Source organism: Ciona robusta, chromosome 8 (genome assembly GCF_009617815.1).
Source record: "Ciona robusta chromosome 8, ASM961781v2".
Taxonomy (NCBI): domain Eukaryota; kingdom Metazoa; phylum Chordata; class Ascidiacea; order Phlebobranchia; family Cionidae; genus Ciona; species Ciona robusta.
In genome coordinates this window covers 6330310-6352958 of record NC_143242.1, presented here as the reverse complement: position 1 = coordinate 6352958, position 22649 = coordinate 6330310, and the positions used below count along the sequence as shown (strand labels likewise).

Below are 22649 nucleotides of genomic sequence, written 5' to 3'. Positions count from 1 at the left end.
GTAAATTTAACGGGAAAATTCTATTTTTTTATATGCGTCAGATTTTTCGTATTTGGGAATTTCCCATATAAAGTGCCAGATTACTGTTCAGTATTTTGTTGCAAGACGAATGATCTAACTTTAGAATGTTTCAAAAACCGTTTAGAACTAAGTCAAACACTTTACTTCGAAGCTCAGACAAGAAACGACTGCGCAGTGAAGTTGAAAAATCGTTCTCTGCCAATGGGTTTAGCTTGCCAATAACCGAAGTCATCGGTAATAAAGAAGAAGTTTATATTCTCAAGCTATATTCCCATAAGTATGTGTTGGTATAGGCTAAAAAAATGTTAAAGATATTTATTTTGAAATAAATGCTGTTAACCAGATATCATTATTATACAATAAACATACACTAAAACTGCCACACCATACATTAAAACCTCATTTAGAATCTGAGTTTCTGAAAAATCCACTTGTTCTTTCCGATCTTGTAGCATGTTTTAAATTGTGATGATTCAGCGTTTTTTTTATGTTTTTTCCGCATAGTTTGCACAACGATAGATTGTACACTGGTACCCATCTTATTGTATTGTTTTACACAGAGGTGATAATGTGGCAATCTACTCTATGAGAAACAGCCCGGTGCTGTTCGAACATGAAAAGAAGATATTTCCTTCTGTTTACTTCCTATGGGAACATACAATGCTTGTTCCTTCTATACCAACCCAAACATTTGTTATACAGAAGCTTGCTAATGGCGCAGGTAATCCTAATTTAGCGATAATTCTTTAGCTGGTGGCCGACAAAAATTCTCACACTGTCCCTTGGGAGTTAGGACTCATTAATACTCACCGCAGATGTTTTTTTAAACTCGAGCGATTGTGTCTTAAATTAACTTTGAAAACGCGCAAAAAGGTGTATCATATGCTTCAACTTGTCCATTGTCTTTGTCTGAAACCTTTGTCTTTTGTGATCTTGCTTTATCCTGACGTGGCCAGAAAACAGTTGTATTAACACAAGTATTCTGGTTCATACACTACTTTTATGATATTGCTTCCTTAAATAAAGTACTAATGTACTTAAGTATGAATTTGTATTCCGCATAAAATGTCTGTTATATTTTATTTAGATTTGATGTTGCCTGGGGTTGTTTTTCATCCCAATCTTGACTTCCCATGCTTTGAAAGAGGGTCAGTGGTTGGCATTAATACATTAGAGAATTCATCAGCATTGGCTGTGGGGGTGGCTCTCATGTCTTCTAATGAAATGGTGGAAAGTATAGGTAATATTTTATTTAGATAACACAAATCATTCATGCCATGATGTATAATTAAAGATCTATATTAGTGATATCTAATTCACATTTTATTAATGTTATTCCATTCAATGTCAACTGTCAATCAATTTGCTTACCAATACTGAAAAATATACATGTATATTATATAAACTTATAAAGATTTTTGGTAAGTTATTTCCTATGTTTTACTCAGACAAACGTGGCAAAGCTGTTCATATTCTGCATGTGTTTGGCGACCATCTTTGGTCTCTTGGTGAAAAGACACAACCCCCCACCATACCACATACTTTCAGTACACATGAGAACAGTGCATTGAACAAAAACACTGAATTAGAAAATCTTGTTGAAAATGTTGAAATAAATAGCAGTGAGGTGGAAACTGAAACAACAGACACAACTGAGGCTGGATGTAGCTTGGAAGGAGGTGATAAACAAAGTACAGACACCGTGGAAAGTGTTGAAAATGAGACAGAAACCCTAATGGAGAAGGAATCTATTAATGAGTCTACTTCTGTTGAGGACGAAACAGAGATAGAGGAAGTTATTGATATGGACGAGGTGTTGCGTGTTTGTTTCATGACTGCAATTAAATCAACATTAAAAGATAACCAACTTCCAATACTGGCAAGCTCATTTTACAGGTAAAATGCATGTTATTGTTTGTATAGTAAACTGTATTAGTCTGCATGTGAATGCTCCTGGTACAATGATGTTATAAGCATATTAAGCAGTCATCGATTAGTATGCAAAGTCGGGGTGCATTTGTCCTTAAGCAACACTTTTAAAGGAAATTGCGGTGCAATACAGAAAACCCATATCAACTATCATTGTCCTTATACACAAGGATAAAAAGTTGCTTACATTTAAGTTATATCTACAAATTTTTGTGAAGGTCTCATGTTCTGCCTTGTTCACCACCCGATGTGAATTTAGAAATAAAGAAAACATCGTATAAAAAGTTAGGAAAGTAAGTATCCTACCCCTTTTACCCCTCCCAGTAGTGTTACCACTCATATTTCTTAACATTATTGTTATTTAAGATATCTCAAGTCAGTTGCAGCCACTGGTCTTATTGAAGTGAAAGAATTAACGAAAGGAGCTGACAGCATTGTAAAAGTAAATCGCTCACACCAAGAGTAAGTCTTTAACTTTGTGAAGAGTATTTTTGACTTTTAACAATTTTATTTTTAGTTACTGCCATTTCAAGGTTGTCAAAAGGGAGGCTGATACAAATGAGAGCGAAGAAAAAAATACAGAAGTTCAATTTGGTGTAGTTACACAAAAACAATATGAACCTCCTGAAATTTCACTTTTATGTGGAGTGAACGCAGCTACACTTCCCTTTTTTAAGGAGATGGGTGTTTCTAAGGTTAGATTTGTGTTAAACAATTTAGATGATGAAATTTTATTAGAATATTGTTCTGTTTTGTTGTTTTTCTAGGATGAACTCAGTGGCTAATTGAGTTTTTTTATTAGTTTGGATTTATTTATTCTACCATTCCAGTAAAGATAAAAACTAGCACTGTATTTTTAAAACTGAATATAAGCATGCTTTGATTTAAGATAAAAAGATTCGTATCTCTAAAAATGACATATTACATTGTTATATTAAACTGTTTTTTTTTGCATATAGGGTGGCGTGCTGATGCCCACAGAAGTGAGAAGTCTTGTAACTGAATATGTTAATATGAATAACCTCGCTGATGGTCGATATGTGAAACTTGATCCAATTTTACACAATACATTATTTGGTCGACAAGGTTCAGCAGATGTAACACAAGAAAGCTGGGAAAATGTATTCAAAATGTGAGGTCTGTTATTATAATAGGATTCTTTGTAAGGTTTTAATTTTTAGTTTGACATCTAAGATGCAAGTACATTATCAGCTCAAGTTTAAGAATATGACGCCCATTGTACATAAAGGGACGCCTCCATGTGTTGAAATATCTACACAGAAGCGAACTGGGAATAAAAAAGTAAGTTTGCCATATTTATACTTTATCTTCATGTGGCCGAAAAACAAGAGTTTTGTTACACAGATGTTCTGTTTTATACACCTCATGCCAGCTTATGAGTTACAATATATTAATGTCATTATATCCAACTCAGGTAACTCTGGTTAAAAATCTTGAAAGTTTTTTGATTGATCCACACCAGTTTATGGATGTGATAAGAAAATCTGCGCAAGCCAGCACCTCTATTAGTGTGTTGCCTAATTCAAAACCAAACCACCCATTTTATCAGGTATTATAGAAGTTAGTTATTGTATGTTGCCTCACCACCTTGCTCGCTATTTTAAAACATTTTAGGACACTGCTTTGATAATGTAAGCAAAGCTGTTTACCTTGTTGCAACATTTACCTCTATTGCAAAAATTTAAATCATTAAACAGAACAACAATTTAATTGTAGTTAAAATGAGTATACCAAATCATATTCATCACGTATGTTGGTATCACACAGGTGTTCTGTTTCATACATCTCATGCCAACTGCCAGCTTATTAGTTATCATGTATATTACTTTGTAAAGGTGGCTGTACACAGTATCCGGAATTCGTCCGTTTTGTCTGTTTTGTCCGGATTTCGCTGCCGCATGCGGAACTCGGTAATGGGTTTGCATACGACTTCGCAAGCGAACTCGCATGCCGGATACTGTGTACAGCCACCTTAAGTAGTTTCAAGGATATATATTACAGTATCAATAATTTTATTTTAATTTTAATCCTATTGATCCAGGTTTTAGTCCAGGGAAACCAAGTACAAAACGTTGAGTCCATTCTTACTGGGGAGTTATATAAACTGCCGCGAAAGTATTTAAAGGGTTTAGAAAATGCTCCCAAACCAAAAGGAAAGCGAAAATAATTTAGTCAGTTTAAATTCAGCAATAAATAAACCTTACATGACTTTGTTTGAAAATGTACAAGAGGTGGTGTAGGATTTCTGTTGAAAATTCCTACAAAGAGTCTATATGAGGAAAGTTACTGAATCAATATAGGTGAGGCAAAGTTGTTATGACATTTGAAATATCTAATAATTTGTTCAACTTATTGGATATTTTTATTTGTACCTATATGCTTTACTTTCTTTTGCGTTCGTGTTATGTTTTTTTCCCCGCAGCTGAATTTACTCCCCTTTGTGTGTAGTAGGATCTTGAGCGATGACGTTGTAAGTCTGCTGTGTGAAATTAATGTTTCTCTTCATTTTTGAACTTTATGGGGGAGAGTCACAGTAGACTACCGTGGTTGTTTTTCTAAAGGGATTGTGTCATTTTACTTGGTATCGGTTGCCTATTACTCTAAGAGTTCAACTTGTTTACAGTTTAAATCAGAAAATCCTGATCGGTCCTTGATAAAACAAAATCAAGACTTTTTGACTTTATTTTGTTTTCGCATTAATTGAATGTACAACGATAAAACAGTAGACAATGTTAAAAGGTTTACAATTCGTTTTAGCGATTGTACGTTAGATACTCTATATACAAAATCTGTGATTAGTATTACAGAGACGAAATTTTAGCTTTTTGTTGTGGTGTGACGGCAGTTGAACCTGTGTTTTGTGGCGATTCTACTGAAGATGTCTTCTTACTCGCACGGCTAATTAAGCGCCACAGTTTCAACACATTAGTTTCGATAACGGAAGAATACAACAAGGGATTTAAAGCGCTGTTAATCGGGAAGATTAACCCAGCGCTAACGGCGTAAACGATCTTGTTTAATGCTACGCCACCCAAACTTATGTAGGCCAGCAGGCAAATGGGAATCCAGCAACAAAAATCCGTAATAATCAAGCGAGTGATTTTGTTTTGTAACTTTCTACTTTTGTCTTTCTGTGGCTTCATTTTCGTGCCCTTTTTATATATCAATATGTAACTGACGAAAATAAACATGAAAAGGATAAAATTGAATGTGACGATGAAGGTCGAATATCCCCAAGTTGCATCACCGACTTTTAGATACAGACGAGGCATGCAAACACTGGTCCCGCCATAGTATCCGATCTCCCTCCTAATTGTGTATAACTTATATGCATTTCCAACAACGTCCTTGGCGTCTTCCCACGCTGTGACGGTGTGGTTTGTGGCTCGGTTCGCCAACAACATCATGTTTTTCTTTGACATTTCTTCGGATCTGTAAAACCTGTTCGGATACCACACAGAGGTCACAAAATACCCAGATGGCAGTTTCACCAGTGGTATAGCTGCTACAAGCACTGCTATAAGCCATACGAATAGCACAGGCGGTACGAGCCACTTAACCCGCATTGAACGGACAAGAAACGGCCGGTAAACTGCAAGAATTCGGTAAATTGTCATTACTGTCATCATCATTATTGAAGCTTCTGTTGATAGGGTCGCTAGCGCCCCAAGCGATGAACAAGTGGTACTGCTTCTCCACGCAATGTCATGGTAACAGTAAGAACCAGAAAAATGGACCCCCTTGATACAAATAATCAATAGAAACAAACCCATGAGAATATCGGAAATGGCTAAGTTTACCACCATCCAGTTTTGGCATTTCTCAGTACACGCAGCGTTCTTTTGGTATATAAAGTCTTTTATAGCGGAATAAATAACCAGAGAATTACCGAAAATGCTCAGAAAACTCATGATCCAAAATACTGCGCGTATGAAAGTATTTGCAATCATTTCATATTGAGAAGAAAATACTGATGACTTTTTGCTGTTAGGTGGACACTCGTCACTACCATCGGTACAATCTCTGACACCGTCTTCAACCTGAAACATAGGTACGGATAACGGCTTCCCGTTCTTGCAATAGTACCGACTAAGATTGCATTTGGAAACTGCCTCATCCGAAGCATCATTGCAGTCAATAATTCCGTTACAAACCCTTGAGTTGTGAATGCTTATAGAAGCACCTTGGTGGCAGTAATACCTGTTCGAGCAGTTTACTTCATCAAATCCGACTTCGCAAACACCAAAAAAGTTACGATATCTCCAATTTCCATTGGCCTTCTTTCGTAAAAACTGTCTTCTCTTCCATCTAGGTATAATAACAAGAGACTGTATTCCGTCGCACATTTTTACTTTCGCTCCGCCATACCAACACCTCTTGTTCGGGGTTTTACAAACCCCCAGCTCATTGTCGCATCCGCATTCATCATCGCCGTACAAGCATTGGGCTATGCCGTCACACTTAAACGCCCGAATATCAGGAAACCGTTTACACCTGGTTCTCGTGCGGTTTCTCTGCACTCGTACAGGAGCAAAGCCGTTCATTGATAAGTTCTGAATCGCATCATCGCACCGCCAATGCACAATATTAAAAAATGCCCGGTCAGTATCTATGCAGCCAGTTCTATTAGAGCAGTATACTTTATTTGATGGGCATACCTCCCTGGAATGCTGTAATCTCTTAGAACCGAAAATAGTTTGATACAAAGTTCGATTTTTGCATGATTTTTCGTCCGACATATCAAAACAGTCAAACGTCCCATCGCAGACTTGTTTTGGAGAAATAATGAGACTTCCATCCAAGCATCGAAAACATTTAAATTTTCCATCTTGGAAACAGAGATCGGAGCCGTCCGCGCAGTTGACGTCATTATCATACAAGTTGCGTTGTGGAATATAAACGTCTCTGCTATCGCATGAGTATGAAGATTTAGCTTGGCACTTGAACCCGTGCGCATGTATTTTCCAGGTATATCTTCCGAACTCACACGCTTTAAAAGGAGAACATAATGACGGCCCCAATGCAAGATCGTTATTTTTACAAATTATCATTGAGTTTGTTTCGTTTAATAAATCCCGGCAGTGTTGTACTGCAAGGTTCCAGCTGCGAATTTGAACGCACCTCCACTGGTTTCTAATACATAGAGGGTCCCCTATCCTGCATTCCTGCTCTATCTGCCAACATTTAATACCACGTATTCGCCACCGAAGACCGAACAAGATAACATTCTTCATTGTGTGCATGGTCGGGCATTGGAAGAGCTCTAATCGGCACGAAAGGTAATGACGGTCCAAGCCAAACATACATGGCTCGTCACTTTTGTCTGGACAGTCGGTTGTCCCGTCCATTACTCTTGAGATATTCAAACATGGCGTATCATTTCGGCAATTGCTCTTCTGGAAAAGGCAACCGCAGCGAACTTGGTTTATTCCGCAAGAACAGCCTGTCTCGTCACTTCCATACGGACAATGCGAAACTCCATCACATAGTTGGTATCGTGGAATGCAAGTGTCATTGCCAGTTGGACAGCCAGATGCACTGTTGCGACATTCGCAGGGAAAGTGAGTTACCGAGCAGTTGCAATGTTCAGAGATGTTGCTTGAACCAGCAGCACAGCCGTCCATGTTGTTGCTGATATCTGTGAATGTCAACATAATATATACATTGTTACGGAGTGTATACATTTTCGATAAAAAATAGTAATATTTATAAAGATATAGTGGGTGGGGGAAGATGGGACGTCCCATTATGCAGTAAACAAAAAACATTAAAAGAAATGTAAAACCGCATCTTCACGACTCCCATATAAACTGATGTTAATTGTTTAACCATTATCAGGCTATTTGAATATTATGTTCCAAATGTGTCCCGTCTTCCCCCACCCTTATACCATATTTATATTCAGTTTACGGTTTCGCTTTTTGTGGCCTCTACCACTGTGTGGGCGTGTGTGTCCTTTGGCAAGACACATAAAAATACTGCCTAAATATAAATACACAATAAAACTAATATTCATAAAATTTCATATAGAAGCTTACCTGTTAGCCATATTGATCCATCTGCTGCAAAAATCGTACTCCAGCTAAGTAAAACAACCAACAAAGCGAAATTTGTTTGTAATTTGTCCATGGATAACCAATTCAGTAGAGTTAATTTCAAACTGCCTGCACAAAACCACAAAAAGCGCGTTATGTTTATTTTGTTTGTTCATAGACGCGTACGCACGTAATAGATTGTATCGAATAACCTTTATTTAAACCTAAGTTTATTCTTTGAATTTCACGCGTCTGTCTTTTTAACTGTAAATTAAGCAACAACTGAACCACCCGCTTCGTGGTCACAAACCACCAGCCATACCTGGCCACAGCCTTAACTCTCACTGGAGCAACTGGTGTGATAAGAATACGTGTTGGAGGGCTTCATATTATGACAATCTTTAGATTAATGCGCCTCCTACGTCACGTGTTGTTGTTGCTATTGGCGGAAATCAGATTTCTTGTTTCGCTTTGCCTCGGATACTTTACAATATTTTGGACAATGTGAATGTGTTTTGGCACAAAAAGATTAATTTATATATATGTTGAAATTTCGGCTTTAATTTATATGTATTGGCTCGGGGCAGACTGGTATCTCGCTGCAGGCAGTTGGGCAGCAGTGTCTGCTAACTTAGATTACTCACAATAAACGTGATTTGAAGATCAATAACAAGTGAGACTGATTAATGTTTCCAAAACCGGACTTCTAGACAGAATCAGGTTCGTGTTAGTGGTCACGACTGTTGCAAACATGTTGTTCTTTATGCTTATGTCGCGGTCAAAAAAGTAAAAGCTCGTATACCTAAGCTTAAATATAGTAAGGTGGGAAAGATGGGACTCCTTTTCATTCTACTTTTCAGTCCCATTTGGTAGTAAACAAAGAACAATCAAAGAATTATAAAACCGTATCCTCCCGACTTCCATTGACCAACTAAAATACGACAAGGATATTTGGATATTATGTGCTGAAGGTGTCCCTTATTTCCCCCACCAACAGATATAATGATAATGCATCGATGGCACCCATTTAATGTGACAACATGTCTTATACCCCATATCCCGGGTATTATACCTCGCTTACTAGTTACACGTACGCAACTTAATAAGTAGTCATTTTTTTAATTTGTGTCAGATTTTTTTATTAAGTCTAAATCTACACAACCAACAACGTCGCATCGAGACTGGAACCGTAAACTCTGGCTCAAGGAATAAGCGCTTCTCTATAAAACCATTATGTCACGGCGAGGAGCATGCATGTGCTATATTGCTACACGCTACAGTAACGACTAATCCAAACGGCAAGCACACAGTAATAAAAAATTTTTTGTCAGCCAATAAGTTAGTATTGAACCCGTTTCCCAACAGTTATGACGTCAAAAAGCAGTGTGTGTGAAATAATACTTTTGTATAAAATGGTCAGATACAAAATATAAAATATCCAGTTAACATATTAAAGTTTAGGCCATGGATTTTCGTCGTCGAAATGTAAAATCTGTTGGGAGTTACATAACACCACGTAAGCCGTCGAAAAATGCCCTCGTCGCTGCCGATGATGTTTTAAATACCGAAGCCAACACTTGTCGTGAGAAGCAGTATGAGTTACACAAGCATAAGAACTACTTCCTTGACGAAGTTCGGGAATTATGGAAAAAACAACAACTCTGTGATGTGCTACTAAATGTGGAAAAGACCCAATTTAAAGCACATAAGGTCGAATACAACGCAAAAGGTGTCTGTTTTACTTAAAAATCCAAAGGCACAACATTTTAGATTTTGTATAAAGTATAGTCACGCTCGGATTTATATATACTACTATAAATAAAGTATGCTGAAATAAAGAAACAGTGTATACTACACAAGCACTAAACTGATATCAAATTAATCCAAATAGATTGTACTTGCTGCATGCAGTGGATATTTGAAAGACATGTTCGTTGCCAGAGAAAAAAAGCAAGGCGAAATAATTAATAGCGAATTGACCAAAATACCCTTGCTTGGCATCAAGCCAAAAACTGTGGACCAAATTTTAGAAGCGATGTACAGGTAACTAAAGTGGCCACGGTCAGGAGTCTTTTTACTCTTTTTTAAAACTTTTTTAACTTTACCAAATTTTGCACAAATGATTCAAATCAAGAGTGAGGGCGTAAAAATACAATAGCTTTTACGAGACCATTTTAATTACAAAAACTATGAAAAGGAAATTAGCAGCAAACAAAATTCGTTAAAAACATGCTATGGGGTTAAAAAACTTCAGAAAAAATGTTAAATATAGCGTGGCTGATGGTAAATCCACAGCCCTAAGGTCTACAAAATGCAAATTATAATGACAAGTGTATATTATTTTCACCAAAATATTTGCAGTACTTCTATTACATTGTCTCAACACACGGTTGATGATATGTTATCTGCCGCTTCGTTCCTGAGAATCCCAGCAGTAGTAGCTGCTTGCGGAGATTTCCTTGCTGAAATGCTTTGTGTGAAAAACTGTCTTCGGACTTTGCAAGTAAAATAGGCTACACCCAGTGGCGCAGCCAGGGGGGTTTAGGGGTCGCGATCACCTCCCTTATAAACTAAAAAATAAATAAATAATAATTTTTAAAAAAAAGTTAAAAAAATTGTTGAACATTTATAGATTAAGCACCTTTTTTTTTTCTGGCTCCGCCACTGGATACAGCTACAGTATAACGTGTTTGAAGTTGTTTGAACATAAAAATGACGTTGGTGTCTAGTCTCTATAGTTTATGTCTATAGCCCATGTCGCTATATTTAAAACAGAACAAAATTAATAAATTAAAAATCTTAAATAATAAATTGAATAGGAAGGAAATAAGCATGATCGCTACACCTAACATGGCTATTTAACAGGTTGCAAACTTGTACAGTCTAAATGAATTACTGGAACGCTGTTATTCGATGGCTTGCAAGAATTTTATGACGGTTTGCCATCAAAAGGAGTTTTTAAAGCTTAGATATTGTGAGCTGCAAAGCTTGCTACCAAGACAAGATCTGGCAGTGAATACTGAGCTGAACGCCTTTGATGCAGTTGTGCGGTGGATGGACGGGGATAAGTTAGTGCAGAATATACTGTGCATATATAGTAGGGTGCGGAAGATGGGACACATTTGCGTTCTATTTCTTGTCCCGTTTGGTAGTAAACAAAGAACATTCAATGAATTATAAAACCGCGTTGTCACGAATTCCAAAGACAATTGGTAATTATTTAAAACACGATTAGAATGTTTGGATATTATGTGCCAAGAGTGTCCCGTCTTCCCTCACCCTACTATACACTATATAGTACTGTGGGGTAAAATAGGATACGATTTGTGTTAGAACCCAAATCCGATATTTCCTGATTGTTTTTAAACAATTTGCAAGGTTCTTTATAGAGTAGCGAGGGCTATACGATAATATTATTTTGGAAAATTTCTTTGTTTACTGCTAAATCGGACGAGGAAAGAGATGAAAAACATATTCAATATTACCCCACCGTATAAATGGATTTATAAAATCATGGCTAATACAGGCCAACTCGAATGACGTATGCCGGTCGTCTCATGCGTCATATCCGCTTTCCGTTCATTCCCGAGAGCGAACTTGTTGATCACGTGGAAGCTTCTGAATACGTCACCAATGTGCCAAAAGTTGGCGACCTTGTCAGAGAAGCTGTTAGATTTCATCTTCTAGCGCATAGAAGAAGCATTTTCCAAAGTGCAAGAACAATTCCTCGAACGACATTTAAAGTAAGATGCTCTGAGATCGACACATAACATATATTGCCACACTCTTGGGCCTATGTTTTACATATATAGACGAATGCCATTATTGGAAGCGGAGGCTTATCCCTTAAACGAGATGGCTCGCTGACTGATAAAATATTCTACTGTGACGTCACAGAAGGAGAATGGAAGCATTTGGCCAATCTACCAGAGCCACGTCATCACCATGCAGGTGTGATTATTGTAGGAGCGATTTGTCGTATATAGTTACTGGTGTACCTTTCTGTACCATCAGGTAAGATGGGATACATTTAGCCCCTAAATCCAATGATTTCTAATGGCATTTTCAGCAATTAACAGCGCTCTTTTAAAGTAGCGGGTATACGATTATATTTTTTTATATATATTTTTTTTATAACCAAGCAGGGTAAGAAAATACAACGATACTTGTCTCATCTTACCCCTCATATTATATGTAGTTGCAGTGCTCGGGGGATACTTGTATGTGGCAGGGGGAGATAGTACAGAGGGATGGTCTTCTCCCAGCGACAAGGTAAAGTTCCATGCCTATCAGTGTTTACTTAAAACCTTTGTTTGAAACATTTATTCGTGTATAGGTGTGGAGATACGACCTCTGGTCCGAGGAATGGCTGACAGTTTCTCGTATGAAGAAACCTCGAGAAAGCTTCCAGATGGCTGCTTTGGAAATGAAGTTATACGTAGTAGGTGCGATAAAGAAAAATAAACGTTTTTTGAAAATGAAATCGTAGTGTGCTGTCACAATTTACACATGAATGTATAAATGAATGTGACTTGTTTATTCTCGCGTAGCGGGGGCGAAGCACCGGCAGTCGGTATAACACGAGTGTTCTGTTTCACGCATTTACTGTTTATGACAAAGGGGACCATTATATGGACTTGGTGTAATTGCCTGAGGTCTTGCACTATGACACACACGCCCACAGCAATGGTAGCAGCTTGTTGATTTTTAGGCGGACGAGTTAACAACGGTGTAACAGTTGCTGAGGTCGAAGTCTACGACCCAGCTACCAACAGTTGGGACGAAGTTGCACCGATAAGTAGTCCAAGGAGACACGTTGCTGTCAGCAGTCTCAGTAGCAAAGTGTATGCAGTAGGGGGGTCTAGTGACGATTTAGTTTCAAGAAGAGTAGAAAGGTGATCTACCTTTAAATAACCTTATTATTTAGATTTTTATATAAATAGGTACTGTCTTTGTAAACCTTTATATTTTTATGTACACTTTTCTTCTAATAACTGTAACTTAAAGATTCCCCCACTCCTTACATTTAATGTGATTTTTTCCGTTGTGTGGCGTTTTGAGCACAAGTGTTTCGACCAGCGTCGGTTTCAACCACTTTGTTTTCTTTCTGCATCACCGTCTACTAGCATACCAATACGCGGCCGTTTAAAAAAGCGAGAATGCAACCGGTTTTTTTCTCTGGGTTGCTTCTGTTAAGAGCTATATATCCCCCTGTCTTTTAGTGCTGTTTATGAGTTTTGAGTTTTATAGGCGTGGAGTTACCACAGTTTTCATTGCTGTTTAGTAAATAGCGTTTTATACGACCAGTCAGATTGAACCACCTCGACGTGAGATTGAACCACCTAAGCACAACTCAACATGAGTAAATTTTTACTGCATTATGAATTTAGCAGCCACGATTTTTAGCCACGATTTATATGACACTTGTACCGAACTTTATTTTTGCTGTAGTTTGTTTTTAACGACTGCCATTTAGCTGCCAATTCCCTTTATACTGTATTCGAAGAAACATTTAAAAACTATGTTATGTTGCATACGAAACTTATACTAACTGTACCTTGACACTTTTTGCTAGTTATACATGCATTTGTTGATGACTTCACACATTTGTTTGTAGATACTGCCCTGCTAGTAACACATGGGAGCGCAAGCAGCCTTTAATAAAACCACGGTTTTCAGCGAGTTTGCATTCCATTCATAATCGACTTTACGTGGTCGGTGGAGCAAGTGTGGATCCTGCCGACCCTGCAGTTGGCATCTATGGAGCGGCAGATGTAAGTTGGACGTTCTTAATGTTTTACATTTTTGGTGTTCTACAAAAAGGTAGGACGGGAGAAGATGGGACACCTTTAGCACATAATATTCAAATATCCTGATCGTGTTTTAAACATTTAATAACGGTCTATAGGAGTCGTAAGGATACGGCTTTATAATTATTTGAATGGCGTTTTGTTAACTACCAAATGATTTTCAGATTGAAGTTTACACACCCGGTACAGATCAGTGGTCGATCTTCAAAGGGCTTGCCAATACTCGGTTAAATGGAAATTTAATGGATAGTTCAGGGGGCCTGCAACCCAACGAAAGTTTAAATTCTGAATGTCTCGAGTAAGCATAGTTAGAAAGAGCAGAACAAAGTTATTACTGCCGATTTACCCAAATACTATAATACTGTGGGTAAAACAGGGTACTGCTAGAACTCAAAATCCGTAATTTCGAATTTTGTTTTAACAATTAACAACGTTTTTTGGGGTCTCGAGACTGTGGTCTAATAATTCTGTAAATATTATTTGTTTACTTTCAAAATGAAACAAGAAAAGAGAATGATACCATTAACAAGTGCCATCTGACCCCGCCCCATACTATGAACACAGTTTTAAATTAATAGTTTGTTTATGATCATCATTTTAACTTTAGGGAACAGCAGTTTCATGATCGTGTTATGGTAACACGTTCAGAAGCTGGGTCATGCTCTTTGGATGGTAAGATATACCTTGTCGGTGGATACAGTTGGCTTAACAGAGGCCGTATTGACAACGTTGAGTGTGTTGACACTAATACTGGTGATGTGGCGAAAATAGGTTCAGAAAGTGGGAATTTATTGGGAGTGGAAAATGAGTTAGAACGTGATGGAAAAGGAGTTAACATTCAAAACTACCCGATGAGATGCACAGGTGTCGCATGTGCTGTTATGACTTTGTACAAAACCCCTCAAACTACACTAGGTTGCCTTTCCTTACCTGAGCCGGTATTTAGTGCGACCAGTAAGTCAACAAAGCGTGGGAACCGAATTTTACCAAAATCTGCGCACCCTCGAGTTTTTCCCACTTCTGAAATTGGCGGTGATGATGATCTGTTCTCTGCAGCATCACCCATTAACACAACCCGAAATAATGCTGTACGAGTAAATTCAGCATCTCCACATGCCAACACCGCTAAGTTTTTCCCAGACAATCGTAAAAACAGCGACATTTTTGAGTGGCTAGAAACTAGCACAGGTAATATATGTAAATATTTTCTAATATTACAAATGGAGTTCATTTATTGCTGTGAAGATATTAGAGCACAATAGCAGTACCATATTTATCGTTTGACTGACAGTTCTGTAATATCTTACAGGTAACATTCCGGGAAAGCAACCAGGAATCCTAAATTCACTTGGAAATATTGAAGCCAATTCAACAGAAACGACAGGCGATAATGCGAATGTCACTTCTAACATATTTTTAACACAGTAACAGAAAGAGGATAGGCCAATGAAGAAAATATTTGAAAAATAAACAATATGCGAAGATTGTATAATATTTTAGGCTTCATTTCCCCGAGTTTACCGAAAGAAAAAAGACACCACATATATGACAGACATTCTCTATTTTAAATAGTACACAAACCGCAGTGTAATATTTGCTAATACAGTGTGCACTACGCTAACACGAATAAATGACGTCGTAAGTTTAAAGGTTGTTCACGCTTCAATAAACAACCAGCGCGTGATAATAGTAACATAATCTACAGCTCTATTGGAAATTCGCCTCACAATAATATAAGATACATAGTTCAGTACAAAGTTACATCATTTTATGAGTTATAAAAAAATATAAAACTACGAAGTATAGAAAACTAACTAGGCGTTCTTAAAATTGCATAACTACATTAGATGTATATGAACCACAAAAAAAGCACTTTGTTAAACTTCGGAAACGTGTCTGCTGACAAAAATTAATGACTTTAAAAAAATGATAACTGACATAAAAATCGATAACTATCATATATATATTCCAGTTAAAAGTTAGTTTTTGACCCATTAAAAAAAGAAAGTTAATTTCCTGGGTAAAATATATTCTAGGATTTTCCATCCAGGCAGGGTTTTAATCTGGAAGGTCAATTTCCCCACATAAGTCATTGTAACACGGAATAGAAAACTTGGTATCATTGTTACTTGAACTGGGGTGCTCGAATTCCAAATCGTCAGTGCTAGCGATGCTGAATAAATTAATATTCGTGGTTTCTTCTCCTTCCAAATCTTGTGTGCATTGATGCACTGTGTTAGAACCGTTATTCGACATTGATGTGTTCCAGCACGCCCCACTGGAGATAGGCCGTGATTCCAGGTTTGTAGGCATGCAAATAAGTTGGCAAAAAAAGTAACTATATATATGCCTATAATGTGTAAACAAAATAAGATTGTTCGTTTATAAATAAACATTACGTATGTTACTCGCTTCGTGCCCTTGTGGAAACCTTTATTTTTAGACAACTCATAAAAAAGCGCTGGGTTGGAACAATTTGTAAAATTCTACGCTCACAAACATAAAGCAGCCTGGGGGAAGACGAGACCCTTAACCACTATTTGAGCTTTTTCTGATTAAATAATGTTATACATATTTCTGTTTGATAGCTTTTTCTGATTGAATAATGTTATACAATGTAATACATATTTCTAGAACAACTACGCTTCATTACTACGTGTTTTCTTTTTCTTCTCCAATTCTCTCCAACTACCCGGGCAACATGTCTTGGTGTGAATTATTTGAACCCACGTGTGTTTTGTTTGGTAAATTTATCTCTCTGATTCTCTCAAATAACCCAGGTACGTCGAGCAATACGAAAACGGTTGTCACAAACCACTCAACGTCAAAAGAAAAGGCACAACATGAACTATGACGTCACAGACAACCCGGTATGACAAATATTGGTACTGTGGGATAAAGATGTGGGATAAAAAGATAAAGAAGATATCGTTAGCACCTGAATCCCATATTTATTAATCGTTTGAACAATTAATAACGTTTTTTTAGAGTCGCGCGGCTACGGTTACATGATTTTGTTACTATTATTTTTCTACTACCAAAAAGGACGTGGAAAGACTATATAGTAGGGTGGGGGGAGATGGGACATCTTTTCATTCTACTTTCTCGTCACCTTGATAGTAAACAAAGAATATTCAAAGAATTATAAAACCGTATCCTCACCACTTTCATGGACCGCTGTTAATTGTTTAAAACACCATCAGGATATTTGGATATTATGTAGTAAAGGTGTCCCGTCTTCCCCACCTTACTATATTTAAACAGTTTGTGAATTAATATGCCGATATCACAACATTAAAACGACATGAAATAAGAAAAGACAAGTTTTATTATTGCTGCCGTTTTTATGCGAGTCGCAGTTTAGGCATAGCATTGCATCATGTTCAGCCGTTAATGCGATGTTCAACTATCGCAAGTGGTGTAATTAGTATAAAAACACAAACGTAGAAACACGTTTCAGCCGTTATTTTTACCTTTAGCACTTTAAAACAAATGTTCTGCAAAGGTTTTAGGTATAATTGGGCACAGTCGAGGCATTTACTTATACCGGGTTTATGCAGCAGTAAATATATCCAAACTTGCTTACCAACTGCCTCACTTGTGCCTATATGTGATCTGCTGTAAGAATATTATATATTTACATTTTAAACCTGTGGTTTATATAGTTTCACAATCACAGCCGTTGAAAAAATAGTATTTCTTACTTCCTGCACTCATACATGTCTACAAGTTCTTGACTCAGTTAAATTTAATTTATAAACAGGCAGATACCAACCCTCGGATGGCGTTCTCGACTATCGACTAAACTAGTCGCCACCTAAATTCGATTTCGCTTTTTATTCTCCCGACTAAAATTTTGGTCGGTAGATTTTGAACGACTAAATTCTGTAATAAGTAATGCACAACAATTTAAGACTTTGGAAATTTTTGCAGTCACTGTATAGTGTAGTGGATAGAGTGAGAGCGAGACAAAGCGAGAGATAAATGAAAAAAGAAAAAAAACTATTTTCCCACGGTTGACGGTCGTCCCATTCATATGTTCGCGTGACGTAGCAGCAATAATGTTCAAATATCTGTCTTGTTCTTTATCGTAGTTTATTATATAAAATAAATACTAGAAAATATGGTGCTTCATATAATGCATTTTTGCTTTTTTTACAATACAAAAAAAAAGAACAGATTAAACGCTGCAAAGAGAAGAGAATTAGAAAAAAAACAACAAGCTTTCCGTTATGGTTCTGTCACCTAATTCACGCCCTAACAAATCAACGAAAACAGAGTTATTAACGCTGAGCAGTCTATACATAGAATACTGAACATAGAAAGCCAACCGACCATGCTCCATTGTCTCGGTCACGGTTGAGTGACACTCAGCAGAATGAGATTGCCAGAATAGCCGTCTGCAATAAATATCGTTTGACCCAGACATGTTTATATACGGACTATGGTTTTACCTGTTGGTATGTTATAGTATTCCGTGTAGCTTCGAAATTATACTCAAACTAATTTACTTATTTTAATAAACTGTTACCGGTGTTAAAAATACATTAACGCACTGTATTTCATGCATCCAACAGCAGCAGTAGTAGTTAATATTTGATGCAGTATTGGTCCTAATGGATGTACAAGAGGACGTTATTGTAGAACTGCTATTTACCGACGTGGATACTGAAAGTAATTTATCGTCATCAGTGCAATCCACGACTCCTGATCCCACTATTAGAGAGGAAGACATAACGTATGTTAATCAAGTTCTGAACCCCGACTTTACACTTTCACAATTTGGATTACAAAAAGTAACAACTTGGATAATGGAATTTGCAAAAAATAAAAATGAGGAACATATTATAAAACAATATCCTTTGATTTGTACAAATGCTTCAAGTTTTTTTTTATCAAAAATAGAAAATGGGCAGGCATCAGTGGCAATTTTGAGTATGATGAAGCAAATTGTAAAGCCAATACAAAAAGAAAGCACAGTATTACAGACTGAAATTACAGAACTAGAACAGGATGTCATTGAGTATATTGGAGGCTTCACATTAAAAAAGGCATCTAAAAAATTTGAAAACGATTACAGTGTCATTAATTCATTTTGCACCACAAATCCATCAGGATCAATGATACCCCTGCTTGAACAAAGGATTGGATCATTAAGGAATCCATCAACAGAATACCACCATCTTCTGCTGTACACATATAACTTGGTGAAACAGCAGTGCAGTGATATTTCATCTGTAGACTTTAAAAAGATTACTTGTAAAATTTTACACGATGTTACATTCAGCCACTTTGTTGACCGAATAGTTGATCGAAGTGAGGTAGAAAATAATGTTGTCTTAAAATTAACAACTTATCTTGTTACTTTATTTATACGATTACTATCTTATGCTTTTTCCAAAAAGTTATTTGAAAGATTGTCTAAAACCTGCAACCGGCAAACACATAGTCTTAGAAAAGAACTAAATAAAATGTAAAGAAGTTAAAAATACTGTTGTTACCAATTTGCATTTTCATTTTCTTGGGCGTTTTGGGAGTGGAATATCACTAACTTCTGTCCATGCATTTTCTTTGCCAAAAGTAGTGCTACCATTTAAACCCTTGACTTTTTTTATCACCTTCCGAACAGTAATATGCTGAATTCCATATGCAGCCTGTGAAACATCAGGGTTTCCAGATCTTCGACCAATTTGACGCTTAAAAATAAAACTTTTGTTAACTTTAGTTGAGAATATTTTTAATCGCAATTCAATACGTCATTTTTCATACCAAGTTTCCAAAGAATGCTTCAAGTACATCTTGAGTAAAAGAATGCAAGCATACATATTCCAATGAACTACTTGACAGCAAACGTTTTGTTAAAGAAATGAAATTTTGTGTGGTAAATATAAGTCCCTCTAACGTAGGTTTTGCCATAAGCCTTTTACCCTCCCCACGATGGTGCGTTTTGACATCAACCTAAGAAATAAATCTCAGTAAGTCCTAAACACCTCAGTGAAACAATAACACGATATTACCATCCAATCAATCAAACATTTCACAAAGTTATCTTGCAACCATAAAAGTCTGCTGTCTTTAGGATCACGTATAGGGCACGATGCATTACAGTTGACAATATCAAACCATCTGTAAAGTTAATTTCAAATGTGGTTTAAAACTAGATGTTGGGACAAATGCTACACAAAAATAATAAGACTACGAAGAATATTTACTTCGCAAACATGAGAATAAATTCTGATGTCCCCTGCGCTCCCACCATTGTACTAAGGCATTTGCCAACACGCCAGCTGAGAACATCTCTTGCCAGGTTAACTCTCATCTGCACAAATTAAAAATTAAAAAAAATACAGTGATACCCTAAATTAGATTACTTTTGAGTAAGGGGTGAGGTGAATGTGCTCTGATGTAAGGAGACTTTTTGAAAGAATCTCAGAAGCTTGATCTTCTTTATACAGGTCAATAACATGTGTCCACAGTACATCAAAGCCGCTCATGTTCATATACCTTGTACCACCTGGTTTCGAGGACAAGAGAGAATTTCTTGTGGTCTGTAAAGATAAAACTAACTACACTGAATCATATAAGTTGAAAATATGCTTTACTTTGAGCAAATGAGATGGATCCGAGCAGAGAAAAATCGGTCGACTTGGGGCATGAGGATTTGGAGCAGTGAATGGCTGATCCAATGGAATTGTGGAACTTCCACTAACAAGTTTAAAAAAGCGTCTGTTAACTGACATACCATCAGCTACAACAGCATGGATCTGTAGACCCCGCTTTTCGCATTCATTCAAGAGCTCCCAAAAAATAATTGCCATCTGATATGCCGGTGTAACATTTGTAGGATACCAAGCTAGTGGAATAGACACTTCTCTCTTCACAGTTCTTACATAAAACACTAAAAAAATTACATATTGAATTTGTTGAAATATTAGTATAATGCCATAGAATACCTAGTATGTGACTTGCTAAAGTAGGTTTGTCTGAAAGTGGCTGTAGCTCTGAAAATCCCACCAACATTCCATCGCGAATAACAACATTTTCTCGTACTAAAAATACATGACAATAATACACATGGAGTACACCTTACAGCAGCAACTTACTTTTCATCTCATCCAATGTAAGGTAACCTATAAGCTCTTCATTATCTTTTGCCACACGTTCAATTTCAGCCAATGCAATTGAACTGATCCCAGATGTTGGAGGTATGCAATTTCTACCGAAAATAAGTTATCACACGTCACACCCCTTGTTAAACTATTCTTTATAGTAAATGTTAGAATGGCAAAATAAGTTAAATCTGTACCTGTAACTTTTTATAGTGGATATTGATGGCAACACCAGAGCTTTGCTACTTCTTATGTGCTCATATGCAGCAGGAGAGCGACAGTATAACTCAAGTGCCCAACGCACTACATCGGGATGATATCTCCTTGCATGTATAGACAGTGATGCATTGCTGATTTGATTTTTGTAAAACATCTTGTGCCAATTATTCAGACTCTTTTCTTCTTCTCCATAGACAACCTAAACACAAACCCAGTGAATCAATGAACAAAATAATCCTAACCACAAACCTTAATAGTTTCATGTATTTGATTGTCAACTTCAACTTGGCTTTGAACATCTTGGACATTTGCATACTTTGAGCACTCAACACATACAGGAACATCACGAAGCGATGACACTAAAGAATCAAATGAAGAAACAATCATAGTGAGATTGCTTTAACTTGTATCTTAGAAGTACACACATATTACCTATAATATTGCATTTAGATGACCTAATTATATTTGACGTCTCAATTTTGTTCCCATCCCATACCAGCTGTGGGTGTTCCAAAGAACCCTTGATATGTTTTTCAATGCCTTGGCACAAGGTCAGACGTTCTGCTTCACCTAGAACATAGGTTGTGATAAGCAAAATTCTTCTAAAATTTAGCTTTTACAATACTTACATAGCACATTGTACAAAGTGTCAAGTTGACCATTACCCAAAAGACTTATGGCATTGGAAACTTTCCATCCAGACAATGCTACAGCAGTGATGTGAGCATTAGAATCAAATTCAATTCTAAAAACATACAATTAGAATAAAAATAATTTCAAAAAGAGAATCAACCAAAGTATTGATTTACCGGATTCGAGGCAGTATTGTGTCCTGTTCTTTATATTCCAAAATAAAAAATGACTTCCAGGCATAATAAATCCAATGTTCTGAAATTTAGTGATTCATAATATAATTACATATTATAGAAAAAAACACAATAAAGATTCCATAACACTTTAACTGCAGATTTAATGAAATGATTGTTTGTTATGTATAAAATAAACCTGTACCTTTCACTTTTTCTGACAGTTTGTTTGCTGCTTTCTGTAAATCAGCTACACAACTGTATCTGAGTTTTTGTGGTAGATCTTCACGCACTGCTGGCTCTTTTCTTGGACAACCAGTAAATTGTCCAGATACCTTCGGTAAATTTTTTCTTGGTTTTGCACCAATCTTAAGCTGTTTTCTTACACCTTTCACTATAATGTCACTTTCTAAAAAGTGATTCTCACATATGGCAGCCCTAAATAGGATTATGACAAAACTTATTAGTCTGGTTGTTTTTACTTCATTAGTTTAACCAAGAAAATAAATAAACGTAAACTTACGATTCTTTTTTCAACATTTCGTTAATCACATCTCCCCCCTTCACATCACGCATTGACAAGATGAAATTAGTCAGTGTTTCTCGATGGCAACGCTCAGCGTTATCTTTGGCTAATTCGGGTCTTCTTATACAAAAAAGAGCCCTGCAACTTTCTTTTAATACTTTTGATCTGCTATG

At 36.8% G+C, this 22649-nt stretch overlaps 3 protein-coding genes and 1 long non-coding RNA gene across 8 annotated transcripts; 3 read left to right on the top strand and 1 right to left on the bottom strand.

Annotated features, from left to right (window-relative positions):
• The first annotated feature begins 35 nt into the window (after positions 1-35).
• Positions 36-5180, top strand: LOC149732820 (eukaryotic translation initiation factor 2D-like). 4 transcript variants are annotated; one of them, XR_016385560.1, is made up of 11 exons: positions 36-298; positions 582-742; positions 1109-1261; positions 1470-1917; positions 2169-2243; positions 2317-2412; positions 2468-2645; positions 2910-3082; positions 3145-3252; positions 3386-3520; positions 4013-5180. XR_016385560.1 is itself a non-coding variant. In XM_089883071.1 (11 exons), exons 1-11 carry the CDS (start codon positions 126-128, stop codon positions 4136-4138), a joined length of 1839 nt encoding a protein of 612 aa, XP_089739197.1. In that variant the 5' UTR covers positions 38-125; the 3' UTR covers positions 4139-5180. The 4 variants fall into 4 exon arrangements, 2 of the variants coding, with proteins under 2 accessions (XP_089739197.1, XP_089739199.1); XM_089883071.1 differs by having other exon boundaries at positions 38-298; positions 3132-3252; XM_089883073.1 differs by having other exon boundaries at positions 115-255; positions 3132-3252.
• On the bottom strand, positions 4636-8143 carry LOC149732819 (uncharacterized). The gene is made up of 2 exons (XM_089883062.1): positions 8010-8143; positions 4636-7609 (listed from the first exon to the last, which is right to left on the bottom strand). The coding sequence occupies exons 1-2, from the start codon at positions 8098-8100 to the stop codon at positions 4773-4775; spliced, it is 2928 nt and encodes a 975-aa protein (XP_089739188.1). The 5' UTR covers positions 8101-8143; the 3' UTR covers positions 4636-4772.
• LOC149732818 (uncharacterized) lies at positions 7512-15465 on the top strand. 2 transcript variants are annotated; one of them, XM_089883063.1, is made up of 13 exons: positions 7512-9716; positions 9898-10049; positions 10368-10509; positions 10872-11074; positions 11533-11749; positions 11819-11957; positions 12205-12278; positions 12343-12451; positions 12718-12901; positions 13624-13780; positions 13981-14114; positions 14424-15004; positions 15126-15465. In XM_089883063.1, exons 1-13 carry the CDS (start codon positions 9471-9473, stop codon positions 15242-15244), a joined length of 2457 nt encoding a protein of 818 aa, XP_089739189.1. In that variant the 5' UTR covers positions 7512-9470; the 3' UTR covers positions 15245-15465. The 2 variants fall into 2 exon arrangements, with proteins under 2 accessions (XP_089739189.1, XP_089739190.1); XM_089883064.1 differs by having other exon boundaries at positions 9470-9735.
• A 5514-nt stretch (positions 15466-20979) lies between these two features.
• LOC149732817 (uncharacterized) lies at positions 20980-22038 on the top strand. Its single transcript, XR_016385563.1, has 2 exons — positions 20980-21021; positions 21402-22038. It is a non-coding gene; the product is annotated as an uncharacterized LOC149732817 (long non-coding RNA).
• The last annotated feature ends 611 nt before the right edge of the window (positions 22039-22649 follow it).

What these genes read in the sequence shown, in the direction of transcription:
- LOC149732820 (XM_089883071.1), top strand. Translation starts at nt 126, where the DNA reads ATGTTTCAAAAACCGTTTAGAACTAAGTCAAACACTTTACTTCGAAGC. An exon ending in TGGGAAAATGTATTCAAAAT is followed by an intron (nt 3,083 to 3,131) that starts GTGAGGTCTGTT and finishes TTTAATTTTTAG; the next exon opens with TTTGACATCTAAGATGCAAG. An exon ending in CAAACCACCCATTTTATCAG is followed by an intron (nt 3,521 to 4,012) that starts GTATTATAGAAG and finishes CTATTGATCCAG; the next exon opens with GTTTTAGTCCAGGGAAACCA.
- LOC149732819 (XM_089883062.1), bottom strand. Translation starts at nt 8,100, where the DNA reads ATGGACAAATTACAAACAAATTTCGCTTTGTTGGTTGTTTTACTTAGC. An exon ending in TGGATCAATATGGCTAACAG is followed by an intron (nt 7,610 to 8,009) that starts GTAAGCTTCTAT and finishes TGACATTCACAG; the next exon opens with ATATCAGCAACAACATGGAC.
- LOC149732818 (XM_089883063.1), top strand. Translation starts at nt 9,471, where the DNA reads ATGGATTTTCGTCGTCGAAATGTAAAATCTGTTGGGAGTTACATAACA. An exon ending in GGTCTTCTCCCAGCGACAAG is followed by an intron (nt 12,279 to 12,342) that starts GTAAAGTTCCAT and finishes ATTCGTGTATAG; the next exon opens with GTGTGGAGATACGACCTCTG. An exon ending in GCATCTATGGAGCGGCAGAT is followed by an intron (nt 13,781 to 13,980) that starts GTAAGTTGGACG and finishes AATGATTTTCAG; the next exon opens with ATTGAAGTTTACACACCCGG.